At 35.9% G+C, this 26414-nt stretch overlaps 1 protein-coding gene across 1 annotated transcript in view; it reads right to left on the bottom strand.

Annotated features, from left to right (window-relative positions):
• Window positions 1–1261: 1261 nt before the first annotated feature.
• Window positions 1262–26414, bottom strand: part of SEC63 (SEC63 homolog, protein translocation regulator) — a 56634-nt gene continuing 31481 nt past the window's right edge. Inside the window, exons 9-21 of the mRNA XM_053938674.1 lie at window positions 25385–25479; window positions 22670–22802; window positions 21442–21534; window positions 16543–16697; window positions 14584–14731; window positions 12745–12827; window positions 11051–11110; window positions 10667–10825; window positions 9619–9777; window positions 8711–8812; window positions 4408–4506; window positions 3451–3555; window positions 1262–2924 (exon numbers count right to left, since the gene is read on the bottom strand). Coding sequence (XP_053794649.1) covers window positions 2781–2924; window positions 3451–3555; window positions 4408–4506; window positions 8711–8812; window positions 9619–9777; window positions 10667–10825; window positions 11051–11110; window positions 12745–12827; window positions 14584–14731; window positions 16543–16697; window positions 21442–21534; window positions 22670–22802; window positions 25385–25479 — 1535 coding nt within the window. The 3' untranslated portion in view covers window positions 1262–2780. The remainder of the gene's footprint in view (window positions 2925–3450; window positions 3556–4407; window positions 4507–8710; window positions 8813–9618; window positions 9778–10666; window positions 10826–11050; window positions 11111–12744; window positions 12828–14583; window positions 14732–16542; window positions 16698–21441; window positions 21535–22669; window positions 22803–25384; window positions 25480–26414) is intronic.

Here is a 26414-nt window from a genome sequence, read left to right as displayed (position 1 = left end):
AGAGTGCAGCAGGAAAGCACATTTTTATTTCCTGAAGTGTTTGGGTTTTTTTTGTGTTTTTTTGTGTTTTTGGTTTTTTTTTTTGTTTTGTTTTGTTTTTTTTTTGTGGTGGTGTTTTTTTTTTTTTTGTTCTTCAGTTACTAGCCCAGAGTTTCAGAACACTTCAGTAGAAAATTGGCTAGATTGATTCCTAAACCCTATCAAAAAGTGAGGCTTATACAACAAAATGCTGCTTGTTGCTGTAAAGTTTTACCTATCCTGGTAACTGTTATGCAGGAGGGAGTTGATCAATGTTTGAATGACAATTCATATAAGTGATAAAAAAAAGCTATTAGTGGACACACCACACAACAGAAGACCAACAACTGAATAATGTTGGACAGCTGTAGTTGGGTGGTTTTAATTGTGTGAAGCTCTTCAATACCTCCTTGGCCGCCTTCTGCCTCTCTCTTGGGAGATGTAGTAAAACCATGCACAACCACATCGCTGGTATTTCTGTGAGAAAAATATCAGCATGCCTTTCTCACATTATCAAGATTCCAATACCACCACAATTTTTCTCCTCACATTTTTTACTAAGTTACCTTGACTGTACAAGAGATACACCTTTGAAGAGATACACCTATTTTATTTAGCCTTTGTTGGCTCAACAGAATTATCCCCAGTTGGTAGACTTAAAAGTGTTATCCCAGCTGTCACCTCAATCTTCAAGACGAAAACGGTTCAGTATTCAGTCCAGAGGCATGATTCCTTTTTTTTTTTCCTTTTAAAATCATTCCAATGCATTCACATCTTATACCTTAAAATCATTCCAATGCATTCAAATCTATATACCTTGACAGCAAAATTTAGGGATCAGCGGTCAGAGTGCAGCCCAACCCATCTAGAATGCTCTTATTATCAACTCTACCTCCTGACTCACCACTCTCCTACTTTTAACAACTGGAGACTTTCACTATGAGCTGTTCAGTCAGCATTCACCTTGCCTACTTGCCTGAGGAAGAGTCATCAGACTCATCATTTCTCTAACCAGCACAGTATTTGGCTCAAAAGACTATGGACAACAACTAGGGGTTTTGTGTTGCTATTTCTCTGCTGTATTTTGCAAGTCTGAACTGGAGTTATAAGGCATTAAGTGTACAAGCCATTTAATTTAAACCTAGCCTTCATTCTCAAGTTTGAACACCTGACTCTCCTTATGGTTTACAAGTTTTTTCTCCACAAGGTGCACTTCAGAAGTACTTTGAAAAATACCATAATCTCATTAGAACACCTTCAAATTTTATTTGCATCTATTGTAATTACAAAGAATATAACAATATAAATTTTCATTTAAAGTGACAACCCTTTCTAACAAACAAGGTAGCAAATTAGTGTGCACCTATTCTGACTTTGGGCAATTTTTAAGTTTTCCTGCATGAAAATTTGTCACATTTTACAGCATTGTATTTTCATCATTCAATACACAGGAACAGAAATGCATCTATTCCTACTTGCAGAACACTCATAAGTATTTCTGAAGTATAGAAATGCAACATTTAATTTGTTTTATTTAGAGGAAAAAAAGGAAGAACCCACCCATGATTTTTGTCAAGTCTCACAGAATACACTAACAGCCCTGATGCTCTCCTCCCTGAATTTATTCTCTAATTAGACTTGATTTTTTTTTTCTTTAAAAGGGTAGGAACAGAATCACTGCCTTGTTTACAACCTTGCAGAAGACTAGGGTAGGAAAAATAAAAATCAAAACAACAAACCAACAACCTCAGACAAAGATGCACACTATTACAAATGCAAACAGCCATCAAATTGTCCAGTTTATTGATGGGAATTCAAAACTGATACAAAACATGCCCTCTCTGCATGTTGTATTTTACCCTTAAAATGTTTCTGACGGTGTCAGGTAGATTGAGAATTAAGAATATACTTCGGCTTTCAGCATCTACCTTTTATAAAGGTATTACACAAAAGCCACTAGCTTACATAACATGTGGTCCCAAAATTACTTACAGACATTCTGTTTATCAAAAGACTCAGATCTCCTCTTGATCTGATTAAATAAAGGCTTAAAAATGTTTTAAGCCATTAGTAAGTATCCTATGGCAGAGACAAGAAAGTTTATGATTTCCATTATAATCTTGGGCATAAAAAGGCAAAAAGTCCTAAAAAAAGCAGCCCTCCAGAATATATGGAATGTGGCAATGGATATGATGCCAATTTGTAATGATCAAGTTAAGTAAAACAGATTCTTAAAGCTATGAATGATGTGAGCAGTATCACAGCAAAATAGTCAATGAATACCACAGAACCAATCAAGTTTGAAAGTTGAGCAAATGTTGCTTCAATCAACAGATATTTGTAATGGCAAATATACCAAAACATTTTCTAAAATAAATTCCTAATGCAGAAAAATTGATTGAAAGATTGCTCCTAGCTAACAGTACCTTTTATTTAAATTGGACCCTAAACTGATCAGACAATACATAGCCCACACTTTTGGACATTTATAATAAAAAAGCTTTTATTTTCAATTGAAACAAATGCACCATCCTGCACTTTGAAGGCTATGAGCCATAAGCATATTCCAAGGTGTATCAATGGCAACAGATTTGTTTCACCTTCACTGAGAAGTTACATAATGCACTCTTAATTGGTAAAGAAAATTTAAACTCAGCCTTCTCAAAGCTTCTGTACTGTGTTTCTTGGTTAATTGTACAAGTTCCACAGTCAGACCAAGAGCTTGCACTGTGTGAAGATATTGTAGTCAATCAACAGTATGTTTAATCATCATCTTCCTCTTCTTCCTCTTCCTCCTCAAAACTGTCTTCAAAGCCCTCACTGTCTTCCTGGTCCTCATCACCTTCTATTGCTGTATCCCACTGTGGATGATTTTCTGGCACTGGTTTTGCTTCGTGAACTTCCAGCTGTAATTGGAAAAGGAAAGAGAAGAGAGGGGGGAAAAAAAAGTTACAGACAATAAACAGCAATTTGGGAAAACAAACAAATTCACACACACAAAACAAACAAGTAACCCACAAAAGGACAGTTAAAAAAACCCAACTAAATAACAAAACAAATCCCAAACCAAAAACAAAACCAAGAACTGCTTCCAGAAGTAAGGCATGCCAGACTTTTCCCATTAACTGGATGAATCTAGAACTAAGGAAGGGCAGGGAAATTGCATGGCAAACCTCAAGGTATAAAAATCCACAGCCAACCATACTGCAGAAACTGAATAAACACATACATGGCAAAGCAGCTTGAATTTTAGTCCTGTTTAATCCATCATAAAACTATCACTGTACATTAGGCAGAAACCCTTTCTAAGTCCATCCTTCCCATTTGTTTCAAAATTAGGACAGGTTGAATTCTTATAAACAGGACTTCTGGTGTTTTAATGACCATTAAGAAGCAGCTTTCAATGTAATACAAGTATATAACAAACATCACCTTCAATGGTTTAATCTGGTCCAATCCCATATATGAATCCGATCTCAAATAAACTGTGTACTGATAGTTTCCAGGTTTGCCTGGTGCAGGGAACTTCAGCTCTACCTACAAAAGAGATTTCATACCATAAAGTTCTTACTGCTTTCAAATGACACATTGAAACAAGTACCTGAGTCCTCCAATGAACATTACTACAGAATAATAAAAAGTTTTAGATTCTTACTAGGGACACTTCTTTGAATATATCTAGGTAATGAGATACCTGCAGAAAAGAGCAACAATACCCAAACACAGTATCTGCCATGAAAGCTGAATAATCACTGAGTCACTCAAGCAATTATTTTTTTCTGAATTAGGCCAAGTAACTACATTAAGTACACAATCTCACCCTGCTGTATGCTAAGCCTCAAAAACCAAAACAGATTAAAATATTTAGTCTGCTGAAAATTTTATCTTAACTCTGCTGTTATTTGAAATTGAATGTAACATCTAATTTGGAAGAACAAACACATTAGGTCTTCATTTTTCAGAAAAGTGTCTCGAAGAACACTGCCAAAGGTTACAGGTTCAGCAAAGTTTATATGAGCCAAAGCTAATTAATTTGTCACAGTCTCTGCTGTACAGAAAGAGAACACTTAATATTTCTAACAATTTGAATAAATTTAGGAATTTCACTGCATATGAATACTGCATTTCATCATCTTTTGATATCAAGGAAAAAATAAACCCAACATATTCCAAAAGAAACTTCAAAGTCGTCTTAAATTACTTTTTCTTTCTCCACTATCAATTTTCATAGTTAAAAGGCACTTCTCTCCTTTTATCAAGAGAGTAAAATTTGTTTTCCATCTTAAGAGATAAGTATAAAAAGATTAAAATCTACATGTATTTGCATACCAGAGACACTTCAACAGAGTTTTGTCATACCCCAGAAAGAAAACTCTCCAAGTACTTTACCTCTTCTTTATCTTTTAGAGTACAAACGTGGTATGGCATACATATTAACATCTGCTCCTTCCGATCTGCAATATACAGCCACCACCATTCTTGTTTTTCCTTTCATAAAGGGGAAAAAAAACCAACAGTGAAAAACCACCAGCATTATAGAAGTCATAGAACAAGATGCCCCTACACTTTTAAACAGGCAATTAGGATTCACTGGTTTTTGTAATACAGACAGAAAGGGAAGTTTGTGTCTGGTGGCTTTTTTAAACTCTTGGATGTGCATGAATAAAATACATGGTGTACACTGCACACTGAAAGCAAACAGGTTATGACAAGTAACTGCTGGTCTCTAAAGGCTTCATTCCATGTATTCAACTTCAGCTACCATGTGAGACATGGAACCAGCCCAAAGAATTGTGTCCACTGAGGATTAAAAAGCAACTTCATGCAATATAAAACAACATTAGGTCCTTCAACAGAAATCCAACCTGGAGAAAAAGCTGAGCATACAAAGCAAGGAAAATGTAAAGACAGATAAAGAACACTTAGTAGAAAAGTCTTTTTCAGACAAGTGTGCTCTGTCCCACTGCTTCCCCCTCCAAAAAGTGAAATGACATTTGAACACACTGAGATCTCCCTTCAACGAGATACTTTTGCAAAGGATAACAACAACTGCTCCCTATCACACACAGGTTTCCAAATAGCTGCAGGTCTCAAGGTTTTGCCATGGCAGATGCTACAGCAGAGTTCCCAAATGAAATTAAATTAGTGTGGTCCTTCATACCAGACAGCAACACTGTACAAAAATAGTGGTATTTTCCTTCAACTGAAGTCATAATTTTAAGACTGTGGTGCAGTTCCGCAGCACAGACACAACCATTCTCAAATGATAAAGACAGTTCTTTAACATCAACTGTTCTTCATTTAAACACTACACCTTTTAGGTTAAAGCTTTGGCACTTGTTTTGGGCAAAATCCACTTTGTTTGAATAGAAGCTGAAACCTTTTAATTGTAAAAAAAAAAAAAAAATAGTTTAGTACTGCAAAGCAAGTTCCTGTTCCTATACCTCCTTAAGCCTTTGTTTAAAACAAGTGAGAATAGTGAGGGACAAGGGGGAAGAATTCCACATGGTTATGAAGAAGTATTTTAGTAGACAGATAATCTTATCCTTTAGGGGAAAAAAGGGGAATACACACATTCTTTTTAGACAACCCAAATGTTGAACTGTCTTCCAAACCAACTTTTACCCACCCCTGACAGTTTGGTAACTCATCGTGTTCATCACAGACTGGAGTCCTAAAAAGTGCATCTTATTACAGTTACAAGTCCAAGCTGCAAACCAGGGAGCCAATTTTTATACATATACACCAAAAACAATCAGGCAGTTGCTTCAGTGTCCCATAAAAAGTGGTTGTTTTGCTTTCTTTTAAATCTAACAGCATTAGAAGGACTGAAAGAGGATGCAGTGGACTTTCAACACCACCAGTGAGCAACTTCTGAATTCCACACTTGGGAAGCAAATGCTGTTAATATGTAGAATTTGAAGAATTTTTGTCTCTACCAGAAGAGTTTAAAGTTCAGTAGTTTTAGATTTTTTTAACACTTCAAAAGCCAGTGTTTCATGAGCTGAGATTTAAATCATGCATGTTGAAAAATTGCAAAAGCTGAATTAACTTCTTCTTCCTTTTGAAGTGACTAATTGTTATCCTATCCTATTGTAATAACTATCACAATCTCACTGAAATATTCAACCGTTTCCAACAGCAAGACACTCACACCAACTAAAAACGCCTATTAGCACTCCTGAGTCCCAGAACAGAGAAATGTAAAATTAACTCAACATGTTAAATACCCATTTTGAAGTGTATAAAAGCAAAAGCATCACAGTGAAGCATCAGCACTCTCTCGTGTTTTTGGAACAGGCACAGAGAACAGGACAAAAACCTATTCATATGCTATTTAACGCCAGAATGTGTAGAATTCTAAATCCTTCTTATGACTATTCCAAGTGATTTTCTTTAGGAAAAACCATCCCATGTGATTACAAGACATAAGTTATTTTATCTGTAAGTTTCAACAGTAAATATATTGTCAATCTTCTTGACAGCTGTAGCAAAGAAGACTCTTAGGCAGTCAAAGTGTTTATTTCCTAGCCAAGAGGCCTCTAGGAATAGAAAGATGAACAGTATAAATAGTACAGATGAACAAGAGCTACAGAAGCAAGATCCATTACAGAAATGGCTAATCCATTTTGGGCCTATGAGGACTGTGACCATAATAAAAAGGACCTGCAGCTGTCTCAATGTTATTTTTGACTTTACCAAAACATTGTGCTTACTATACATTGTTCTTAAAAAAAAAAAAAAACAAAAAAATCCATGCCATTGAGAGTGATGGAAACAGGCAAAGATCAAAACATCAAATGGCTTTTCACAAAAACTAGTAAAAATAACAGCCAAGTGGGGAAAAAATACCCCAGTATAAAAGAGCCAATGCAAATGGCAACCATTGATCTAAAGCTCAAAGGACTCTATAGAGTAAATTTTTTGGAAGTAAAGCTCCTGACCCCAAAGTGCCATCACTTTTTTTACAGAAAGGACAACTGTGCAGGACTGTGATTTTCCTCTTCCTTATTGGGTGGAATTTAAAGTTTATGCCTGTGAGAATCTGGCAAACTAACAGGCAAGTGGGCAAAACGCCCTTTAACAGATGGGTGCAAGGTTTGGCATGCCAGGGAACCAGTATGTTCATAAAATTGGAACACCAAGGCCAGTTTCTACCTAAAAAATGTCAAAACTACAATCTGTGCAGTTTCTGGACCCATGGATGCAGAAGCAGAAGATAATTCTTTAGGAACCTGCGTAGATTTAAAGACACATCTCTGGCAGAGTAATCAACTGCCCCAAAACTTGGATGAAACAGCATTAAGGCTGCCTCCTGAGAACAAGTATTATTATGCTCCGCTATTACTCAAACATCTTTAAAATCTGGAACACAGCATTTTATCTCTAATTTTTTATCTCTGAACTGGCCATGACCACAGTACAAATAATACTCTAAATAACAGATGAGGAAAAAAAAAAAAACCCAGAGTATGATGGTTTTTGTTCTTCAGATGTTGCAGATCAACTCTATCTGAACCTGCTCCAACCGCAGCTACAGCACAAAGTACAGCTGCATTCAACCTTCATGAAATCAGTGAAGTTGAAAAATTTACAACTACAGTACCATGAGAGGATATGTGTGTATTTTTTAAGTTCAAGCATTCTGATCAGCCCTAGATTTCTTTTTAGCAGCAAGCTGTATTTAGGTTTTTTTATCACAAAACCCATATGTAACTCAGTTACACACAGCTGAAGCTTATGCAGCTCTATATAGAGTAAGCATAAGCAAAGTCTCTGAAAGGACCCTCACTTCAGTAAAAGAGAAATACAAAAATTCAGCACCCCTGAGGCACTGGGCATGACACTTACTGTCTGTGAGCTTCAACTGCAACTGATGACCAAAGCCAGCTGCCTTCACAGCAAGGAGGTATTAAGACTCTGCAGCACAATTGACATGATCTAAGGCAGCCAGAAGAGCAGAAAGCTAGTACACCTTTTTACATTATGCTGGTGTACTGGTGGAAGCTGTACTGAGAGATGGGAGTGCACCCAACTGTCAGGAAAACACAGCTTCAAGTTCAGCAATTACAAAAGTAGATGTCAGCTAAGGCCTTCAGGAAGACAATTTAGTCACCTTTGTCCTCTCTGGGTCCTCAGCAACAAGTTTTGCTTCCCACAATTAGCTTTTTAATACTGCTAGCAGGTAAAACCAGCAGGAACAATGTGATCACAAGCATGTGGACAATGGCATATGTTTGCACATGCCACAAGCTGTACAGGGTACAGGCATAAAGAGCCCTGGGGACTGAGGAGAGGGAGCAAATATACACACTGTGTCTTCCTTTTCATTCATGTTTTACTCTTCTTTCCCATCTTAGTTGTCTTCTTTAAACCACAAGAGGAAGAATAAGCCTTGCAATCCCACTCCCATTATTTGAGATAGCACAACAACAGAGAACAGATCCTAAATTAGTTCCTTAGTCAGACTGCAAGGAAGCAAAGGAAACCTCTGAACCACTGGCCAGGAAAGAAAATGTAGCCAAATACTCCCTCCTGGTTCCAATCAGGTCAAAAATTAATACTATTTTTTTCCCAGGCATTAAGCTTTTTTAAAAACCCAATATTTACAGTAAAAAATATGAATGGATCAATTAATTTATATGATTATTAATTTTCATGTTTCACAACTGTAATGTTTTTTATTACTGACCTCAGGGAAAAAAAGACTGTAAACAGGATGTGTTATCTTTGACTTCGTTTCAAGAAGGGCTCGCTCCTTTCTCTGTATACTTTGCTGTAACTCTTGCCACTCCTGTCAAAGATAAGGTTAAAGAATTACTGTGCACTAATAATCTTTTTCATTAAAAAGACAGAAAATGGTACATGTGACTAGATCTCGTGCAATACTAAACATTATAAAGGGAAAAAGCAAATCTGTGGGATTTGCACACATTCTTCAAAACTCAATTCTACAACACTGCCTCTAAACACTCTCTACCTCAGCCATAGGAGTCCTGATTACAAGTTTGATGATTCCTTTCCCATTAGAAGCTTAATCTCACCCTGTATGGGCCATTCACCTGTCATTCAAGTCTTTTATTTTAAGACCTATGGTGCAGAAATCATCCACCACCACAATGTTTCACTCTCTGTTACACTATTATAGTTTCAGACACATAACCTGACAGTTACTAGAGTTTAGTGAGCACATGTACAAGTTTGTTCAACCACTGCATGCTTAGTATGCACTTTGCAGCATGCAACAGCCTCTACCTGTAAAGAACACATTTCAAAGGAGAGACTTTAAGTCACCAATCTGCAGCTGATAGTCATCAAATTAAGCTGAAAGAAATATTTTTTTTCTCCTGAAGTTAAGCCATATTTCTCATGTCATTTCTAAGTTTTCTGACCATGCTGAAAAGACTCTCTGATACTCACTCTGAAGCAAACTTGCAATGACAAAGCTCTTATACCAGAATGAGGTCTGAAAACCTCTGGAGAACCAGTATTACTCCTTCATCCTAGTGTTGCCTAGCCTGAGGGAATGCTAGAGGATTAAAATGCATTTTCTCTCAACCCCAGAGGCAACATTACCCTTCAAAAACAAGTAAGGCTTACAGCTTCATCATCTTTGTTTTGCTTCTCGTCTTGTTCTCTGTCAGAGTCTCTGTCACTTCCATCATCTTTTTCACTTTGAGAGTCCCTGTTTGTTTCTTCTTCTTCAGATTCACTTCCTTTATCAGAGACCTCCTCCTCCTCTTCCTTCACAATGACTTCCTAATGGGAAAGAAAAACAGAAACCCAACACCTCTAACTTAGTTTGTCTGCATTACCGTAGCACACAGAATTCACCGTGCCTGCCTTAAGTTGGGCCGCACGATCTACACTCTTGTGTCACAGAGTGATGGCTACAGTGAAGATGAATCCTTTCCACCTCGTTCGCTAAGAGAAGCATGGAAGCCATTTTCCCTCTCCATATGTCTCTCACAACAGGAATAGGAAAAAACAGTACTTGACTCCCAGATGGATGTCCCATCTCTGCAAGTGTTCAAGGCCAGACTGGATGGGGTCCTGGGCAAACTCAGCTAGTGAGTGGCACCCCCACCCATGGCAGAGGGGTTGGAACTAAATGCTCTTTAAGCCAAATGATCTTACAACCCAAACCATTTTATGACTCTGGGATTGTATTTCATAAAGTCTTAAGAAAATTACAGAGAACTTAAGAAAGTACCTACAACATAGCCCATGAGGTGGAGAAAACACCATGCAGTGGGACCATAATACCAATATGGTATTGTCCCAGTATGGGACAATACTACTTAATTTACCAGAACAAAATCTCATTTCAGTTTTTATCTTTAAAGAAAAAGTAGAAGTTACAGAACAATTCACCTCCAAGAAGGCAGCATAACAAGAGCAAGTAGTAACAAGGGACTATTTTTAGAACAATTGAGCAGAACTTTCAGTGGCCACTGCAAACATTACCATGGTGGCTCCCTGATTACTTCACTGGTAATTGTTAAATGCAGAGAAAACAAATGTTATATTAGAAGACACACTTCACAAAAGCATAAACTGAAATGTAAGAGACAAATACAAAACCTCCCATCAGATTACAAGTGATAAACTGAATAAAATTATAAATATCATTGAATCTATGAGCTACCCCATTAGCTTGTTTTTGCTTCTGCTGTTTCTGTGGTTGCAATGAAGGTGGCACAGGTTTCTTTTTCAATGGCTTCTTTTTCTTTGATTTTGAAGCTTTCTTGGTTCCTTTATTCTTTTGTTGCCATCCTTTGCTCTTAGCTTTGCTGGCATCTCCTTGCTGCAGGAAAGTAATATTAAAATATTTATTCTGTTCATAAAATTTCAGTCATTCAACTGTACTTTAAACGTTTTAAGCTGAGAACCAAAATTACAAAGCACAGTTCAAAGGACACTTCAGTAGGCATTTCTGAAAAAAAATGCTTGAGAAGTGCACAATTAGCAATTCAAGATCTGAAACAAAGTTCTCTTTAATTAGCAATAGGAACATTCACTCTTCACTTACCCCATCTTCTGTTGGTTGCTCTTCTGCTGCACATATAGACTGTTCCTTTTCAAACACTTCCTGGTTAGAGAAAAATGTGAAAACTACTAATGCTTCTCTGTACCAAGAGCAAATTATTATTTTATATTTGAACTTAAACTAAATCACCTTAATCAGGTCTGAATATTTTACTCATGGCAAATTCTTTTATCGGTGACAGACACGACAGGGGATTAACAGATCAAAATTAAACACTAGCTCAAACATTTGGTCTCAGATTTTTCCATCACTAGCATTATAAAGCAATTTAATAGCAACATGTCACCTTGTTCCAAAAAATCTACTTGTTTTATAAAGCACAGAAATCCTATATCACAAAAGCAAGCAGTAGTAAAATGCTAATTCTGCTCCAGTTGTCAGAGCATTAAAAACTTCAACAGCTGCTCTGCTACTCAGGGACACACAACAACAAATCAAACCAGAAATGTGAAATGTTAAGACACAACACAGTGTTAGTACACTGTAGACTGGGACATCTCTCTGTAAATGGGTTTTTTAATGTGTTTCTTCAAAATACACTATATGCCACTTAAAAAAAACCCCACCAAAATATAATAGTCACAAGGAGCTGTCATATATAAAGATGGCAAAGAGGAAATAGCACCACAAAAAACATGCATCAAACAAAAGGCTAGCTCTTGTTTTACAGTCATGTGTTTCTATGCCAGACTGCCTAGTGGAGGTCACACAGGAAACATTTTAAATTAATTGTCTCTATTCTGTTAGACATTTTAGTTTCTAAGTACAGTTCAATGTCTTCATAATTTTCAGTTTCCTTTATTCTGCAATTCCAGCATAGTGATAGTGCTTTTACTTTCTACCTAATGCACCCTTGGCTACCAGAGCATGAGCACATGGAACTTATATATACAGACTTTCTCCTGAACTGGCTTCCATAGTCTCATCTCACCTGTAATACCTAGGCTTGTGTGCCTTACCTTAGAGGTGTAACTCAGACCTTCTGTTTACTTAGACAATTATGTCATTAGCACAGATGCAAAAATTGACACTGTAGTCTTTGACACATCAAAGCTTGTTTAGGTTCCGTGTATTAAAGTCTTTTGTTAAAAGAAAGCCCTTAATGCATTTTAAGCCAGAAAATAAGCACAAGTCAGAAGTTTAACTACTAGGGTATAGTATTGGTTTGGTTATGCTACACTGTTTCCTACACAGCAGGCCACACTCTTCATGTGACACTGGTGTACCTCCTTTATATTAAGTTCTGCGTATTCTGCATTCTGCTGGATTGTGTTTCTTTCATAAAAGTGTCTAAAACACCCAAGAGATTTGTAACATTAGGAGCCCACATAAAGCAAAAGCAAACGCTGTCCTGAGGACTTGAGTGAATATTTTGTTTTAGTTCAAGAACCAAGTTTCTCTTGTCTCTTTTCCTGTTGTTTACAAACCTCAGAGCAGTATTACTTGCCATATTCTTTTAGTGTTCCCTAAACAACTGCAATGGGTCAGACTGACCTTTGATGTTATTCCAGGAAAACTTTCTCATTCAGAAACAAGACCATAAGGATGGATTAAGAGCACAAGTTCTCAATTTCAAATCTTGACCTCACAGTTACATTTTCAAAACAACCAGAAATGCCTTTTTACTAGTGTACACCCACAGTTATCACGAAAAAACAAGAATTCTTAATACTTACTGCCATGGTCTGTCTTGTTAGTGTGACCAGAACAGTTACAAGAGAACCTACTGTGATGTTGTTGCTGTCTTCATCATCCAAAACTAGTGCAAAAAGAAAAACAACATATCAGACTTCTTTAAAGCCCTTTTCTCCATTAAATATTGCTTCTGCTACTTCTAAATGTAAGCATTCAAATTCCAGAATTTTTAACAAAAAATAATTTCAAAGTATTATTTAATAAGTCCCTTACAACTTCAAATATACTATCAGAACGAGAGCTGGCAATTCAGCAACCTATAAAACCGCAACAATGAGTTTGAAATTTTAATTGCATGAAAGTTGGGAAATTCAAAGTTATAGCTGCTGTGGGAACCATAACCCTGTAATATTGTGCATTATATATTAAAGCATAAAACTTCAGAAACATGAAATATCACACATGACCAGAGGGACCCTGTTATATTTGTTCTGGGAATCATAATTTTCATTTTCCTGACTTTCATATTATTAACAACTCAATTTCAATGCCACATTAACAATCATGCATTTAATTATTTTTTAAGGAGAAGGCAAAGGAAAATAAAAGAACAGCAATCATTAGTTTAACTGAAACATCAAACAAACCCCACAGGGGAGCCACTGAGGAGTTTATACCTCCAACCTATAAAATGGAGAACATCTCAGGTGGGAGAGAATAGAGTTTTATTCCAGTGTAGACATTTTATTTATTCCCCTCCAGTCCCTCTCTGTGAAAACAGTTTTACTATTCACTTGTCTTACATATATATTTTATATAATGGCAATACTGAGCTAAACAGAAAAGCATCTGCATGGTTTAATCCTCCACACCACACTTGAGTGCAGCTGTGTGACAAATGAAGACTACAGGCAGGAAACCGTTTGTCAAAATATGGGCAGGTACTTCAAGATTGAATTTTAAGCAGATTAACAAAACTGTATACAATCCTAAGCTACAAGAACATAAGATTTTCTGTTTATTTGTTTAAAAAAAAAACAACAAAACAACATAAAAAACATTCAGAAACACCAAAATTAGCAGACATTTGCTCCCTTAACAGATATTTCTTCTAACATTTGCTTTTCACAGAGGACTACACATAAGCCAAATTACAGTCAGGCTCCCCAAACAAAGCATATCACATTTTGAATGTGATCATTGCTACCACAAAGAAAATATAAACTAGAAATAAGAATTAGAACAAACTTTCAAATATCGCACATTTACTAGCACTGATCTTCTACAAAGAAAAGGAGACCACAGAACCAATTCAGTTCCCACTGCAAAGCTGTCTAACAGGAACTGCTTACAGTACACCTAATCTTCAGAGAGGGAGAGCATTATACATTCACTGAAATAGTGCACACAAAATGTAGCTAAGCATAGTTTGGACAAATTCTGCCAGATATAAAAACTATACCAGGATTATCACAAAGGAACCCCAAAGGAACCTCACAAATTATTCTGCATGCTGAAGAAAGCTGAGCATAAATTCTGGAGTAAGTGTAACTGTTTAAGATAGCTAATAAAAGTGGTATTTGAACCAAAATTCCACATTTCTCATGAAATATTAAAACTGAAAGACGAAACTTCAGGTAAGCAGTAGTTTATGAGAAACTACTGCTGGCTTGGGAATACATGGAATGTTTCAATGTACTTTAACTCCTCCGACTGTAGCTCTCATGTACAGGAACCCACCACTCCAAAGTAGTATGTCATTTCCAGGTCACATAGACAGCAGTAAGTTGTGTTTCAGCATCCTCCAAAAGCTTACTGCCAGCAGACTATCAAGATGTCAGAAGAGTGACATACACAGAACAAAAGGACCTCCCACTCACCCTGTGGTTTTATATCCATAGTGACATGTGGAAAGCTGCCAAGGACAGCCATAACTTCTTCATATTTCTTATCTTCTAGGAAGTGCAGTAAATTGCGACGATCTGAGCCTTTCAAACTCACCAAATCCTGAATACTTTTGATTTTATACTGAAATAAAAAAAAGAAGAAAGGAAGTCTCATGGTAGAACAGAACACAGTCCACAAATAAACTCTTCATAACACATCACTGGTGTCCCTACATTAGTAATACATACACACAATTACATTTGTTCTTATAAAAAACCCCACACTTTAGGAAACTAGCAAGTGTATGTTTTGAGAAACAATAAACCAAAGAGGTTGCACTCAAACCTACTAAACAGAACTGCTTTGAACATTGGTGTGTTCCTTAGTATGTCACACCTTAGAAATGGCTCTTTATAGTTTCTTATAAAATTTATTTCAGCCAGTTTTTTCAGCCAGTTATTTCAGAAAGTTGAGCTAAGAAATCTTATTAATAGGGGTTTTTATTTAGATAGAATACTTCAGTGGTTTCAAATTTACATTAGCAGAAACAACAAAGTACAAGTTTAGGGGTTTTTTTTGTACTGAACTACAAACAAATCTAAATCCACTCCTTCTAAAATTTGCAGGACAGAGCTAAAAGGATAAAACAAAGACAGTCTTGAATACTTGATTACCTCACCATTATAAATGCATGTACTTTATTAAAAACTATTTCATGCATCCAGGTAGACTGATCATACTCCCAATCTAGAACACTGTATCTTTGAAGAAGTCAATGCATATGATCCTGTGAAACTAGCCTAAAAAACTGGGGGTTTTCCCCTCTTTCACAGCAAACAAAGGTGGGATTATAACATAAGCAAATTATTTGGTTTTTTACTTAGTTACAATCCACATGTCAAAAAATACATCTAAAATTGCTTATTTTCTCATACGTTCCCTGTAGTTTAAGACTGGATTTAAAAAGTCAGTCTTTAATGATACCTGTAAGAGAATCTTTTACTTTATCCAAAGGATATGACTACTTGAATATTTCATGAACAAGCATCTTCAGAGAGGATTTAAAAAATGCAGTACCTAAGAATTCTTAGGCTTGACACTAACACATAAGCATTTTAACTACAGCCTTAGGAGGTGTTTAAGTGAAACAAAAATTCCATCAGATAAAAAGAATATTTTCAAGATTCATCCAAATTAATCAATGTAATAAAAGTATTAAAGTCGACAGCTTCTAGTAGAAGCAAAGGGCTGTTTCTAACCAGGCATTCCCAGAAGATACACTAGACTCAAACGAACAAGCAGGTTTAAATGCAGAGACAATTGGTGAAACAGAGTGAAGAAACACATGCAGGTATTCAGACAAGACTATTCTTTTTTGTCCTTAAATTCTACAAATCCCAACACTTATCCAACTACAGTTACGCAGCAAAAGCTTTATAAGACACTCTTTCACACAAAGGATCACAAAACCTGAAATGCACCCCACAGTAACTGCTATTTTTTCTTTTGTGAACTCCTCTGTGTAAGCTTCCAAACATACTTTCTATCAAAGTACATTAAGAACAGTATAATGCCAAACAAGCCCCCCCACCCATCCCCAGAAAAAATGTACCAGTAGGATATTCCAGACACATTCTGTAAGGATATTAAATAGGAGATAGTACATTTTAAGAAGAAAGAAACTGTTTCTGTTGTTTCTTAGGTCAACACAGACTGATCTTTCAACACTTAAGAGATCCCTGATCCTAATTCCCACCTCCTAGCTGAAATGGACTTTAAAAAAACAAAAAGCAGACAGAACATCTAGGAAGTATTGTATTGAGTTCCTTAAAAATAAATCTATTTTTATTCTCTTAGTTAATTCATGACCTTCCTTCCTTAGCCACAAATAGGTAAAAGACGTAACAGATAGCATTCTAAGAGGTTACCAAGTATCATTTGTATTTTTATACCTTTTTATGATTGGAAACTCTCCTCAAATTGTCCTCTTCAATGTGAGGCAGCTGTAAAAGGGGAGACTTGAACTGCTGAAGTCCCTGGACTGTCATCTGGGAAAGCTTCATACAATTTTCCAAAGATCCCAAAGATGGAGCACGGAACTCCCTTTCTTGGGGAGAATGAAACAAATTACATAGTTTTTAATTTTTTTTTTCTTATACTTTTCCAATGTAAACTTGTATTACAGAAAACCTGATTTCCAGTCCACCAAGCAAAAGAAAGAGACATCTTAAAATGTTCAGGATAATTAACTAGGCAGACTTTTTACCCTCACTCCAGCCACAAAGACCAGCAACATCATCCTCCCTCTATTTAGGATGTCACAGCTGAACACTAACATTGTCTGAGGGAACAACTGCACAATGTATCTATGTAATTATTATCAACAAAAATTTCACCAATTCATTTTAAAAACATGCAGCATCAAAACAAACTTATTTTATATTTGTAGGTTTTATGCATGTGTGTGTATAACATGTTTACTGTATGATTTAGTATAATTTATCATTAAACATTAATCTTTTACAATATAATATATTATTTATAATATTTCTATCTTGAGAAATGAATATATAGGTAGGAGCCTATCACATGCAAGAAGAAAACTATATTTATAATTGAAGCTAAGCAGAGCATATTACATTATGTTAGAAGGCAGTAAGAAGAGCTGCAAAAATATCAAATGTGTGACTTTTATAAATAAATTTACTGGTTAAAAGGGGTGTCTATTTGACTTTTCTTATAGAAATGACCTATAATTGTTTTCATATTTTAATGTACAAAAAGACCTACACTCATAATTAAAATTATTATAAAGTAGGCAAGGAGAAATAAGTCTTAGCCAGAACAGAGCAAAAGAAAAACAAAAACAAAAAAACCCCACACAGTTAGCAATTATTAATCCTTATCACATCTGCAAAGAAATGAAAAAGCAAAGTAGACACACACTGCAATGTAACCATTTATTCATAAATAAAACTTCTCATAAACCCTGTTTAGAGGACTCATTTCAGACCACTTCTTATCTCGCTGCAAATTTCTAAGCAGCTATGAGGGCACAGTAACTGCACATGGAAGATCACTGCTCCCTCTGCTTCAGCTGCCCCTCTCCTCTTCTAATGGTCTTTTTCTTCACTAATTACACCAAGCTACAAATTACACCAAGCTATAAATAGCATCAGCTATCAAATAAAATTACATGGGAGGACCTGTGACAATTATATTCAATGCAAAAAGAAATATAACACACAAATGGAACTACCTGGCTAGACACACAGGTAACTAAGAAAGATGTAACTTCGACCTTTAAAACAACATAGCAATGGAAAGATTAATGTCCCAACCAAGTAATACTACATTGACTTTCCATCTTGCTCAGCTTCTACCTCCCCTGTAATTTTTTTGGCTGCTGCTGCTAAGGAAAGTCACAGGATTTTTTAAGTTAAAAAAACACACTGCAAACCAAGTCAATAAAAGAATCCTAAATAATCTCTGACAAACTGTCTTTTGCAGGAAATTCACCTAGAGCTTTGAGACCACAGAACACTAGTCAGAGTAGAAAATATTCTCTTTTTTAAAGGCTTGACTCATCACCAATATGACAGAAGAAAAATATTTTAAAGTTGGAAAGTATGATCTTGGTTTCCTGAAAAGAACACAGGTCTTTATATTCCCTGAGAGTAGACTTAAGGACAGCATAGATTTTAACATTCCCCAAATGCCCCTAGCATAAAATTAATGTCATTGCTGCACCTATTTTTACAGCTTCTGATTGTCAAATTGTAGAATACAAGATGACCTTTAATGTAAGGTTATTAAATTGACCAAAAATATAGAATCATAAAATAGTTTGTGCTGACCTCAAATATCATCTGGTTCCAACTCCCTGCCTTGGGTAGGGACACCTTCCACTAAACCAAGTTGCTCAAAGTCTCGTCCAAACTAGCTCTGAACACTTCCAAGGATGGGCCATCCACAGCTTCTCTGGCAACCCATGCCAGTGCCTCCCCACCCTCACCAGCAAATAATTTCTTATCTAAAACCACCCTCTTTCAGTTTAAACCCAACATATGACATTAAAGTAGTCAATTCCAAATTTAAATGCAAATTTTAGTTGCTTGGCAAGGACTGGCATACACCTGGGTCAAGCCACAACCTCTTCATCACACTGCAGCTCCCAACCTGAATTAAGGAATGTGCTTTGACTGGACTGCTGAACTCATGCCTAACTTCTGCAGGCGCTTACTGGAATACATCCCATGTTTTTGGCAGCAAACATCTCACTTGGCAAGGCAGCTATCTACTTATCATATTTAAGGATGATCTCAAGGAAGCCATGAAAATAATTTACACCTGCTGGTTCTCAGGTATCAGCTAAACAGCTACAGAACAATGGATGCAAGCAAGGGATGCCACAAAGCAAACCCAAGTGCCAAGATCGAGAAGAGTCATATCAAGTGTCTTTCTCCAAAAGACCTGATTACAAGGTAAGCGTAAATTGCTGCAGACATTTTTAAGCTTCTAATAGTAACAAAAACATTTCAGAATATTTAAAGAAATATTGAAAGACAAGAATGCAACACAAAATGAGACTTCTCATCCCACTATCAATTTAGGTTCCACAAAGTATGATTTGTCCCCAAAATATTTCTTTATATATTATTAACACATGCCATTACCTCTGTACATTCATAGAGCCAGGACTGCTGAAAAATCTATGACTAACTGTAGCATGTGATCCTTTTATGTACTGTGTCATGGTTGATTTAAGTGAAAATTAGAATCAGCCCAAAAACCAACTGCAGTTAAGTTTTAAGCCACTTAAAATTATGGTGACAAATACAAACTTAAGCAAAGAAGTCTCTTAAAAATTTCAATACCTAACTTCAATTTTATTCAACTTAAAAAAACACAATACAAAACCAAACCAATGCCACCTTTACAATTTCCAGTTGTTTCCCAAGGCAACACAGTTCTCTCTACATGCACAGTCATCAAAAACAGGGCAATGCATTACATTTGCTAAATAAATAGTAAATAGTAAAACCAGTGACTTCACTTTAGACCAAAGACCAACATTCTGAAACTATTTACCTTGAAATCCCCAATTTCATTACTGTTAATGGGCAACTGTTAGGTACCACCTTCTCTTTAACACCATGTGCTGACAGCACTGGCATGGAAGCAAGAGGAAATGTTTGGTTGTTTGGTACAAATTTCTGGCTACTGCCACTTCCAAACTTTCTAAATAATTTTAAGAAAAGCTGTTAGAGAAATACCAAACAAGTCCTCAACTATACCTATGATACATACCTACTTTTTTTCCAAATCTAGGGACGTCATTTCTACCGTACATAATGACAGCTATAAATTCTCTTCTGCTTTCACAAAATGAGAATGGAAGAGATAATGATAATCTCTGGAAATTGTTAGTGGTAGAGGTTGTTCAGATTTGGTTTATAAATAACCATTTCACATGCTAATAGAAAATTAGTTTACACCACTGTATTTCAAAATACTGTCTCCTTTTATTTTAATTTCAGTTAAAATCTAAAGCTCTGGGAACTTCAAAGCAATTTATTAAGAACAATGCATCTATAAATATTTATTTTACTGTCAAATTAAGAAAGCATCTCTGTATATTCAAAAGTAGAGGAAAAGAACAGAGTTACCTGAAGGTAATGTAAGTTGCAAAGTATATCATGCACTCTGTTCAGTATCATATTTCAGCTTTTACAAGAAGAACTATAGGTGTTTCTCATTTTTCAAAGACTTCCAGTTCTCTTGCATAAGAAAAGCTTCTGCCTGTGTTATTTTGGTTTCATTTTGCACAAGAGAAAACAACTATTTGCTAGTTGACTAATATATACATAGGCCATCTAAAAATGTATCTTTCAGAGCCTTGAAGTATTTTACAGTATCTCAGAGGTTCAGGTATTTTTTTTAAAACACTATCCAAATTTAAAGGAAAAATAATCTAAGCTAGCACACATCCTTATCCACTCACATCCCCTCTCACACTTTATTTGTTATGGAGCACAATTTCCAACACCACTTGCAACAGTTCTGGGAAATATCTTTCCCAAAACCATTCTTACTAGGAGGCTATCAATGCTCATTAAAAGAGTTTTGGTCTAGTGAAGATCAACCAGTAAGCACTGTTTGATAGCAAAAAAATAGTGACCAGTTTGACATTAAAAAATGCCTTGACTATGTTTGGTGCAAAAAAGGAATGGTATCCAAGTCTTTCCTTCCTTAAACTGCAAGGAACCATCTTCTGAGTAACTGCCTGTTTACAGTGGAAAAAATGCTTAAATATTATATTTCAATTAAATTAATCTCTATGGCATGACATACAGCTAAGCACCTGCCCCTACAACTTCAGAATAAAACTACACAGCAGGCTAAAGAGCATAGAATTCTGATATGGAGAAATATGAACAACATACAAAGAAATAATGGCAAAGAAATTATCTAAAACACAAGAGGCACTCAGAAGAGAAAAAAATTGTAGAATTGCAAATGGAAAGAACACAAGTCTTACACTAAATGCTTTGCTACTGAAAATGAACCATGTTTTCAAGAAAAGATTTTCAATTGCAGTTAAGAAAAAAACTTTAATTGCAAAAATTACAAGCAGGACACATATAGTCAGGATTTCAGAGCAGAGCTTAGGGCAGCAGCTATTTCAATCCTCAAAATAGAGAACTCTCTCATTACAGTAAAAAGAGCCAAAGTGCATTTAGGCATTTCTAAATACCACTGGTTAAGTTTCCTACAAGAACCAAAGACTTTATGAAGTATCACAGTGAAGAAACATTTACTGGTTTTAATTATACAGTTTCTTTTCTTACCTTCCCTGCTTCGAGCCATTATTATTAGTTGGCAGATCACATTAATCATTTCTTGAAGTAGTGCAGGACTCTTCTTAAGGATAAACTGCTGATCTGCAAGATACAACTGGCTGCAATTATGCTGTACTACTTTCAGGAAAAACAAACAGTTACATGAACTGGCCCATTTAATGGCATGGTCTTCACATCTATTCATTCATATATTACCAAAAATGCCACTTTATTCTCACTGACATATCCATCTGTAATATTACTTAAATAAAACAGGAAAATGAAAGTGTTAAGAGGAAACGAATTTTGTATACCAGCTTCCACACCAAATGAAACAATATTTATTAGATCCATCTAAAAAGAAGCAACAGGATGGCACGGACAATTTACCAGTCATATTAAAATCACATGAACTCTTTAGGTAATCACAGGTTAAAACCAGGATTTTTAATTTTTAGTGAAACGCCAGTTTTGCAAAAAAGATTATTTGCAAGGTATCAACTTCTTTCAAATGCAGTTCTGTGAAGTTCTAAGTACAAACAGTAAAGGAAAGATGAGATATTTTTCATGACTTTTTAAAACCCATTATTTTTCTTTTGAAAGGAACTAAAAAATTTGATGCAAATCATTTCCTCTGCTTTGTGTTTGTTTTTTTTATTTCCATTAAAATGTAGAACATCTCAACTTTGCCGGTCATTCTAAAACTATGGCTTTCATGGCTGAAACTTAAGAAATGCATTTAGAAACATTTTGGTTTGAATATTTAAAAGTATTAAAAATTCCAAAACACACACCAAAGTTCACAGGTAACTGATATTTAAAGTTCTAATCTTGTCATCTTGACTTCATATAGTGGGCTAAAAACCTCCAAAAATAAATACACATGGAAATGCTATAGAGAGCAGCATTATGCTGACCTTGGATTTCTTTGCTCTGAAAAGCAAATATACTTCACATTTAACTTTTTATTCTATTACAAAAATCAAAAACAATTTATCTAAGCCATATTTACAGGCAAAAGCTTTAAAAAGTAAAATATCAGTATTGCAGGGCTGTCAGGAGAGTGAGGAAATGCTAAGTAAATGCTCTAAAGGGTCATTAAAGTTGAAAAACTTTAAAAACAGCTTGCATAGAGAGTATTGAGCAGAGATCCATTCAACTCTTTACAAGACAAAAATCATAAGTAATGTAGCATGCAGCATCTTGCTCTGTTTCCAGTTAGGGGAGAAGCCATTACCTTCTTCAAGGACCTCAGGAACTTGCATCCGAGCAAGATGAGTCAACAGCAGAACTCTGGCTTTCAGACTGTAAGGGTAGGTGAGAGGAGGCTCATTCTTTTTTAAATTTATGCCACCAATTTCTCTGATTAGCTAAAAAAAGAAAACAGTTAAACAGCTATTTTATTGCAAAATACAAGCAACACAGGAGAAGAGTTCACAAGAAAAAAAAAGTATGTTCACAAAACCAAGAATTTAACTAACTTTTCCTTGGAAATTTCTGTAGAGATTAATAATTAGCCATTTTTATTCAAAACCCAGCTCCAAAAAGTTAAAGTGTCTTTGTATACCTTTTTTCAATGTGTGAACGGGTGGGTTGCAAAGATTTGCATGCAAGAAACTTGTCTTATGTAGTGTTAAATAAGTTTGTATTGACAGATAAATATTTTTAATATCTGATTTTACTGCCAAGGTTTACTAGATTCAAGCATATTTCAAAGGCATTTACATTGAACTTAATATGAACAAGCAACAGCATCACCTTGAGACCTTTCACCCATCTAAAACACAGCGAAATTCCCTAGGAATAATTTCAGGTAAAACAGGAAGGAGGTTTATAAGCCTGAAATCCCTGGTAGGCTGAAGATTTTAACTTCTTTATAAACTACACCAACTTGAAAAAATCATGGTGTTCTTTACTCAGGATGACTTTTCCTGTTCCCCACAGGACCAAGACCCACAGTTCAAACAGGTCTGAGTAACAGTAGCTCAGATAAAGTAGCATTAGTACATGGCCCAGAAGCTTCACTTTTTAAGCTCAAAAGTTCCAAAATCTTAAAAGAAAAAGAACTTTGGGTATCAACAGCTAAGCTACACCAACCAGTCCTTCACCACACTTGAAAAAAAAATCTTCTGACTCTGTGCTTATAAGAAACTTGTAAGAAGTTTCTTATACGAATATCCTGGTGCAACCCCAGATCAAGAGCAGTAAAACTTAGAAAAGAGAATTTTGTGAAAAATGGGAACATTGATCATGGCCCCAAAACCAGAATAGCAGAAGTTATTAGCAATACCATTCTGTGTTGATGCTTCAGTTAATTGTTCTGCCATATAGTCAGAAAAAACCACAGATGACACTGAATACTGGACCTTTAGAAAGGGAACAAAATCTGTTATAAAATGCCAAGTCATGCACTTGCATACTAACAAGAACAGCAGCTCAAAGCAGCTAACCTGTTAGCTGGAAAACAGAGATAACTAAGGTGGGGAAATTCTGAAAAGTTACTGATCCCACTCTAGTTGTACTAAACTCCCATATAAAACAGCTGTGTAAAAGAGTATGCTGAAAGTCATTCCCTGCAGAAACAGTAGTGCCACCAACTAAGGCACTGTTAAGACTTAACATAGAATACTGTGGACAATTCGAAGCAGATAAAAAATAATGTAAAATTTAGAAATCTATTAACTGGGAACAGTACCCTGTTCAGCACATAGCAGGAGGAGCAAAATGAGCCTTTTGGAAAAGAGAGGAATGAAAGACAGCAGTTTTTCTAGTTTAGCAAAACAAAGACAAAAAGATGACTAAGGGGCTATTGCTTCTGTCTAGAGATACATAAGGATATACACAGCAAGAATAGTTTAGACTCCAGAATGGTGATGATAAAAACCAAGGATATAAATTGGTCACAAACAAGACTCCTAATCACTAGAACAGCAAGTTCTGGAACAGCCTCTCAGCAGGATATGGTTACAGAAGGCTTGACTGCTTTTTAAATAATTAATGACTAAATGTAAAAGGCCTTGCAGAATGCCAATGCTGGCAACAGCATGGGTGAAGAACCATTGATCAAGGTCTTTTCCAGCCTTTTGCTCCCATGGCTGAAAAACCCCACTTTACTACAACTGCATCTTCTACTCAAAGTCCACAACAAGATAAAGAATTTGTAAAAGAGACAAAGACAATTAAGTAAAAGAAAACAGTCTGAAATACCTCTTACTTTTACATCACATTTAAAACATGAGAATTCAACTGTGCGCATGCAAAGGTTTTATCTGTGAGACTATTTCCCCCTCTTTTTGCCAACTCACAACATTTTCATTGGAGCATTTTGTATACTGTGCTTTAAAACTTCTTAAATCAAAGCCTTAGTTTCTGATAAGTAAGATTTTCTAAAACTCTGCTAGTAAAAATTGTTTGCCACAGTATGCATTTACAGCATCTCTGATGCCATTGGAAACACTGAATGGAAATGAATATAAAAGGCAATCAGAGGGGAACAGATATTCATGGAGGAATCTTCATGATATTTAAAGACATTACTAATTCAGCCATTAGATAGTAAATTTATTTTACTGGTAACGCCCTCAACCAGATTTGTGTTAACGATTTACAAGAACATCAAATGGTGATCACCCCCTTATGTCAATTCTCAAAATTTTTAAGGATTATCACTCTAATTTCCTATTTACTTTACCCCTCCCCAAAAGTCAAATACAGCAGCCTATGTACTAAACCAATTCCATTTAAAATAAGCATTAGCACCATTAATGCTATATTTTCTTTTAAAAAAGTTTAAATCAAGTCTAGCTTCTAACTCCTATTTCTGAAGGGAAACAGTTGCCTCACTACAAAGTTAATGCCTGAAGAACTTGAATTCTGTCAGCTGGTCACCCAGAAGCATCGCCTCCCTCTTCCCTTGAAGGGGTCAGTTAAAACACCTCTGGACATGACTGACCTGAGGTATCTGGATGTTGTCTGCTGGTCTGCTCGTTGCATCTTTATTGTACTGAGGATCAAATTCAGATGCCCCTGCTAAAACCATGATAAGCCCTGCAAAGATAATAGGAGTCAAAGAAAAGGTCAACATCCTAAGACACCAACTGATTTCTTCAGAACCTTCAGCCATAAAACTTATTCCCATTCCTCCCCCAATAGCCATGAATATACATGTCCTCTACTTAATGGAACAGTTACTACTGCCACAGGGCAAAGGAGGCAGGAATCAATGTTTGGCACAAAATAAAAGAGATGATTCAAGGCTCAATTTTGCATGGCATGAAGTCCAGCATTTGATACTTCACGTCTTGAAAAAAACATAATTAGACTTCATTAGGACAAGCAGACATCACTGCACAGCAGTTTGATGACTACTGCATGCTCATAGAACCATTCCTTTCAGCAACTCATGTGCCTGCAGCAGTACCACAGTGTGTATGGAAGAGGGAGGCAGGAAGGATAAAATTTCAGTTCCATTTTCTGCTCAGTCAGCATTGAAAATTCACCAAAAAAAATACTGTAATTATAAGAAAAGCAGTCTAATAAATAATCCTACAAACAAATTGCACAAAGATGATAGACCGCTCTTTTCTTAACGTGATTTGGAAAATCCACATTACCACAAAACATTCTGAGGTGTAATTAAAATGAAAGCCCTAGACAACTGGATATTTTAGTCCCATTGTGAGCTTCCTGCTTATGAGCATACCAGACCCCTCAGCCACAGACAATCAGAGAGAGCTCACACAATCATTTGCTCCAGTTAAAATAACTTTTTCAGCAGCAGTTACTCAAGCTTCCTTCTTATATTTTGAGCAAGTGCTCTTATGAGCAAGTCGAAGTTATTTTTGCCTACCTGCAGTGTCCAGTGAATTCAAACTAGTAACAATGAGTCAAGTTCCCTGAGCATCAATTTTCATTTCCATGCTCAATTATCTATTCACTTCTTCAGCACAACATATTGAAGACATTCATGTGACTATAAATAT

This window comes from Vidua chalybeata, chromosome 3 (assembly GCF_026979565.1).
Source record: "Vidua chalybeata isolate OUT-0048 chromosome 3, bVidCha1 merged haplotype, whole genome shotgun sequence".
Classification (NCBI taxonomy): domain Eukaryota; kingdom Metazoa; phylum Chordata; class Aves; order Passeriformes; family Viduidae; genus Vidua; species Vidua chalybeata.
This window is presented reverse-complemented; position numbering and strand designations above follow the sequence as displayed.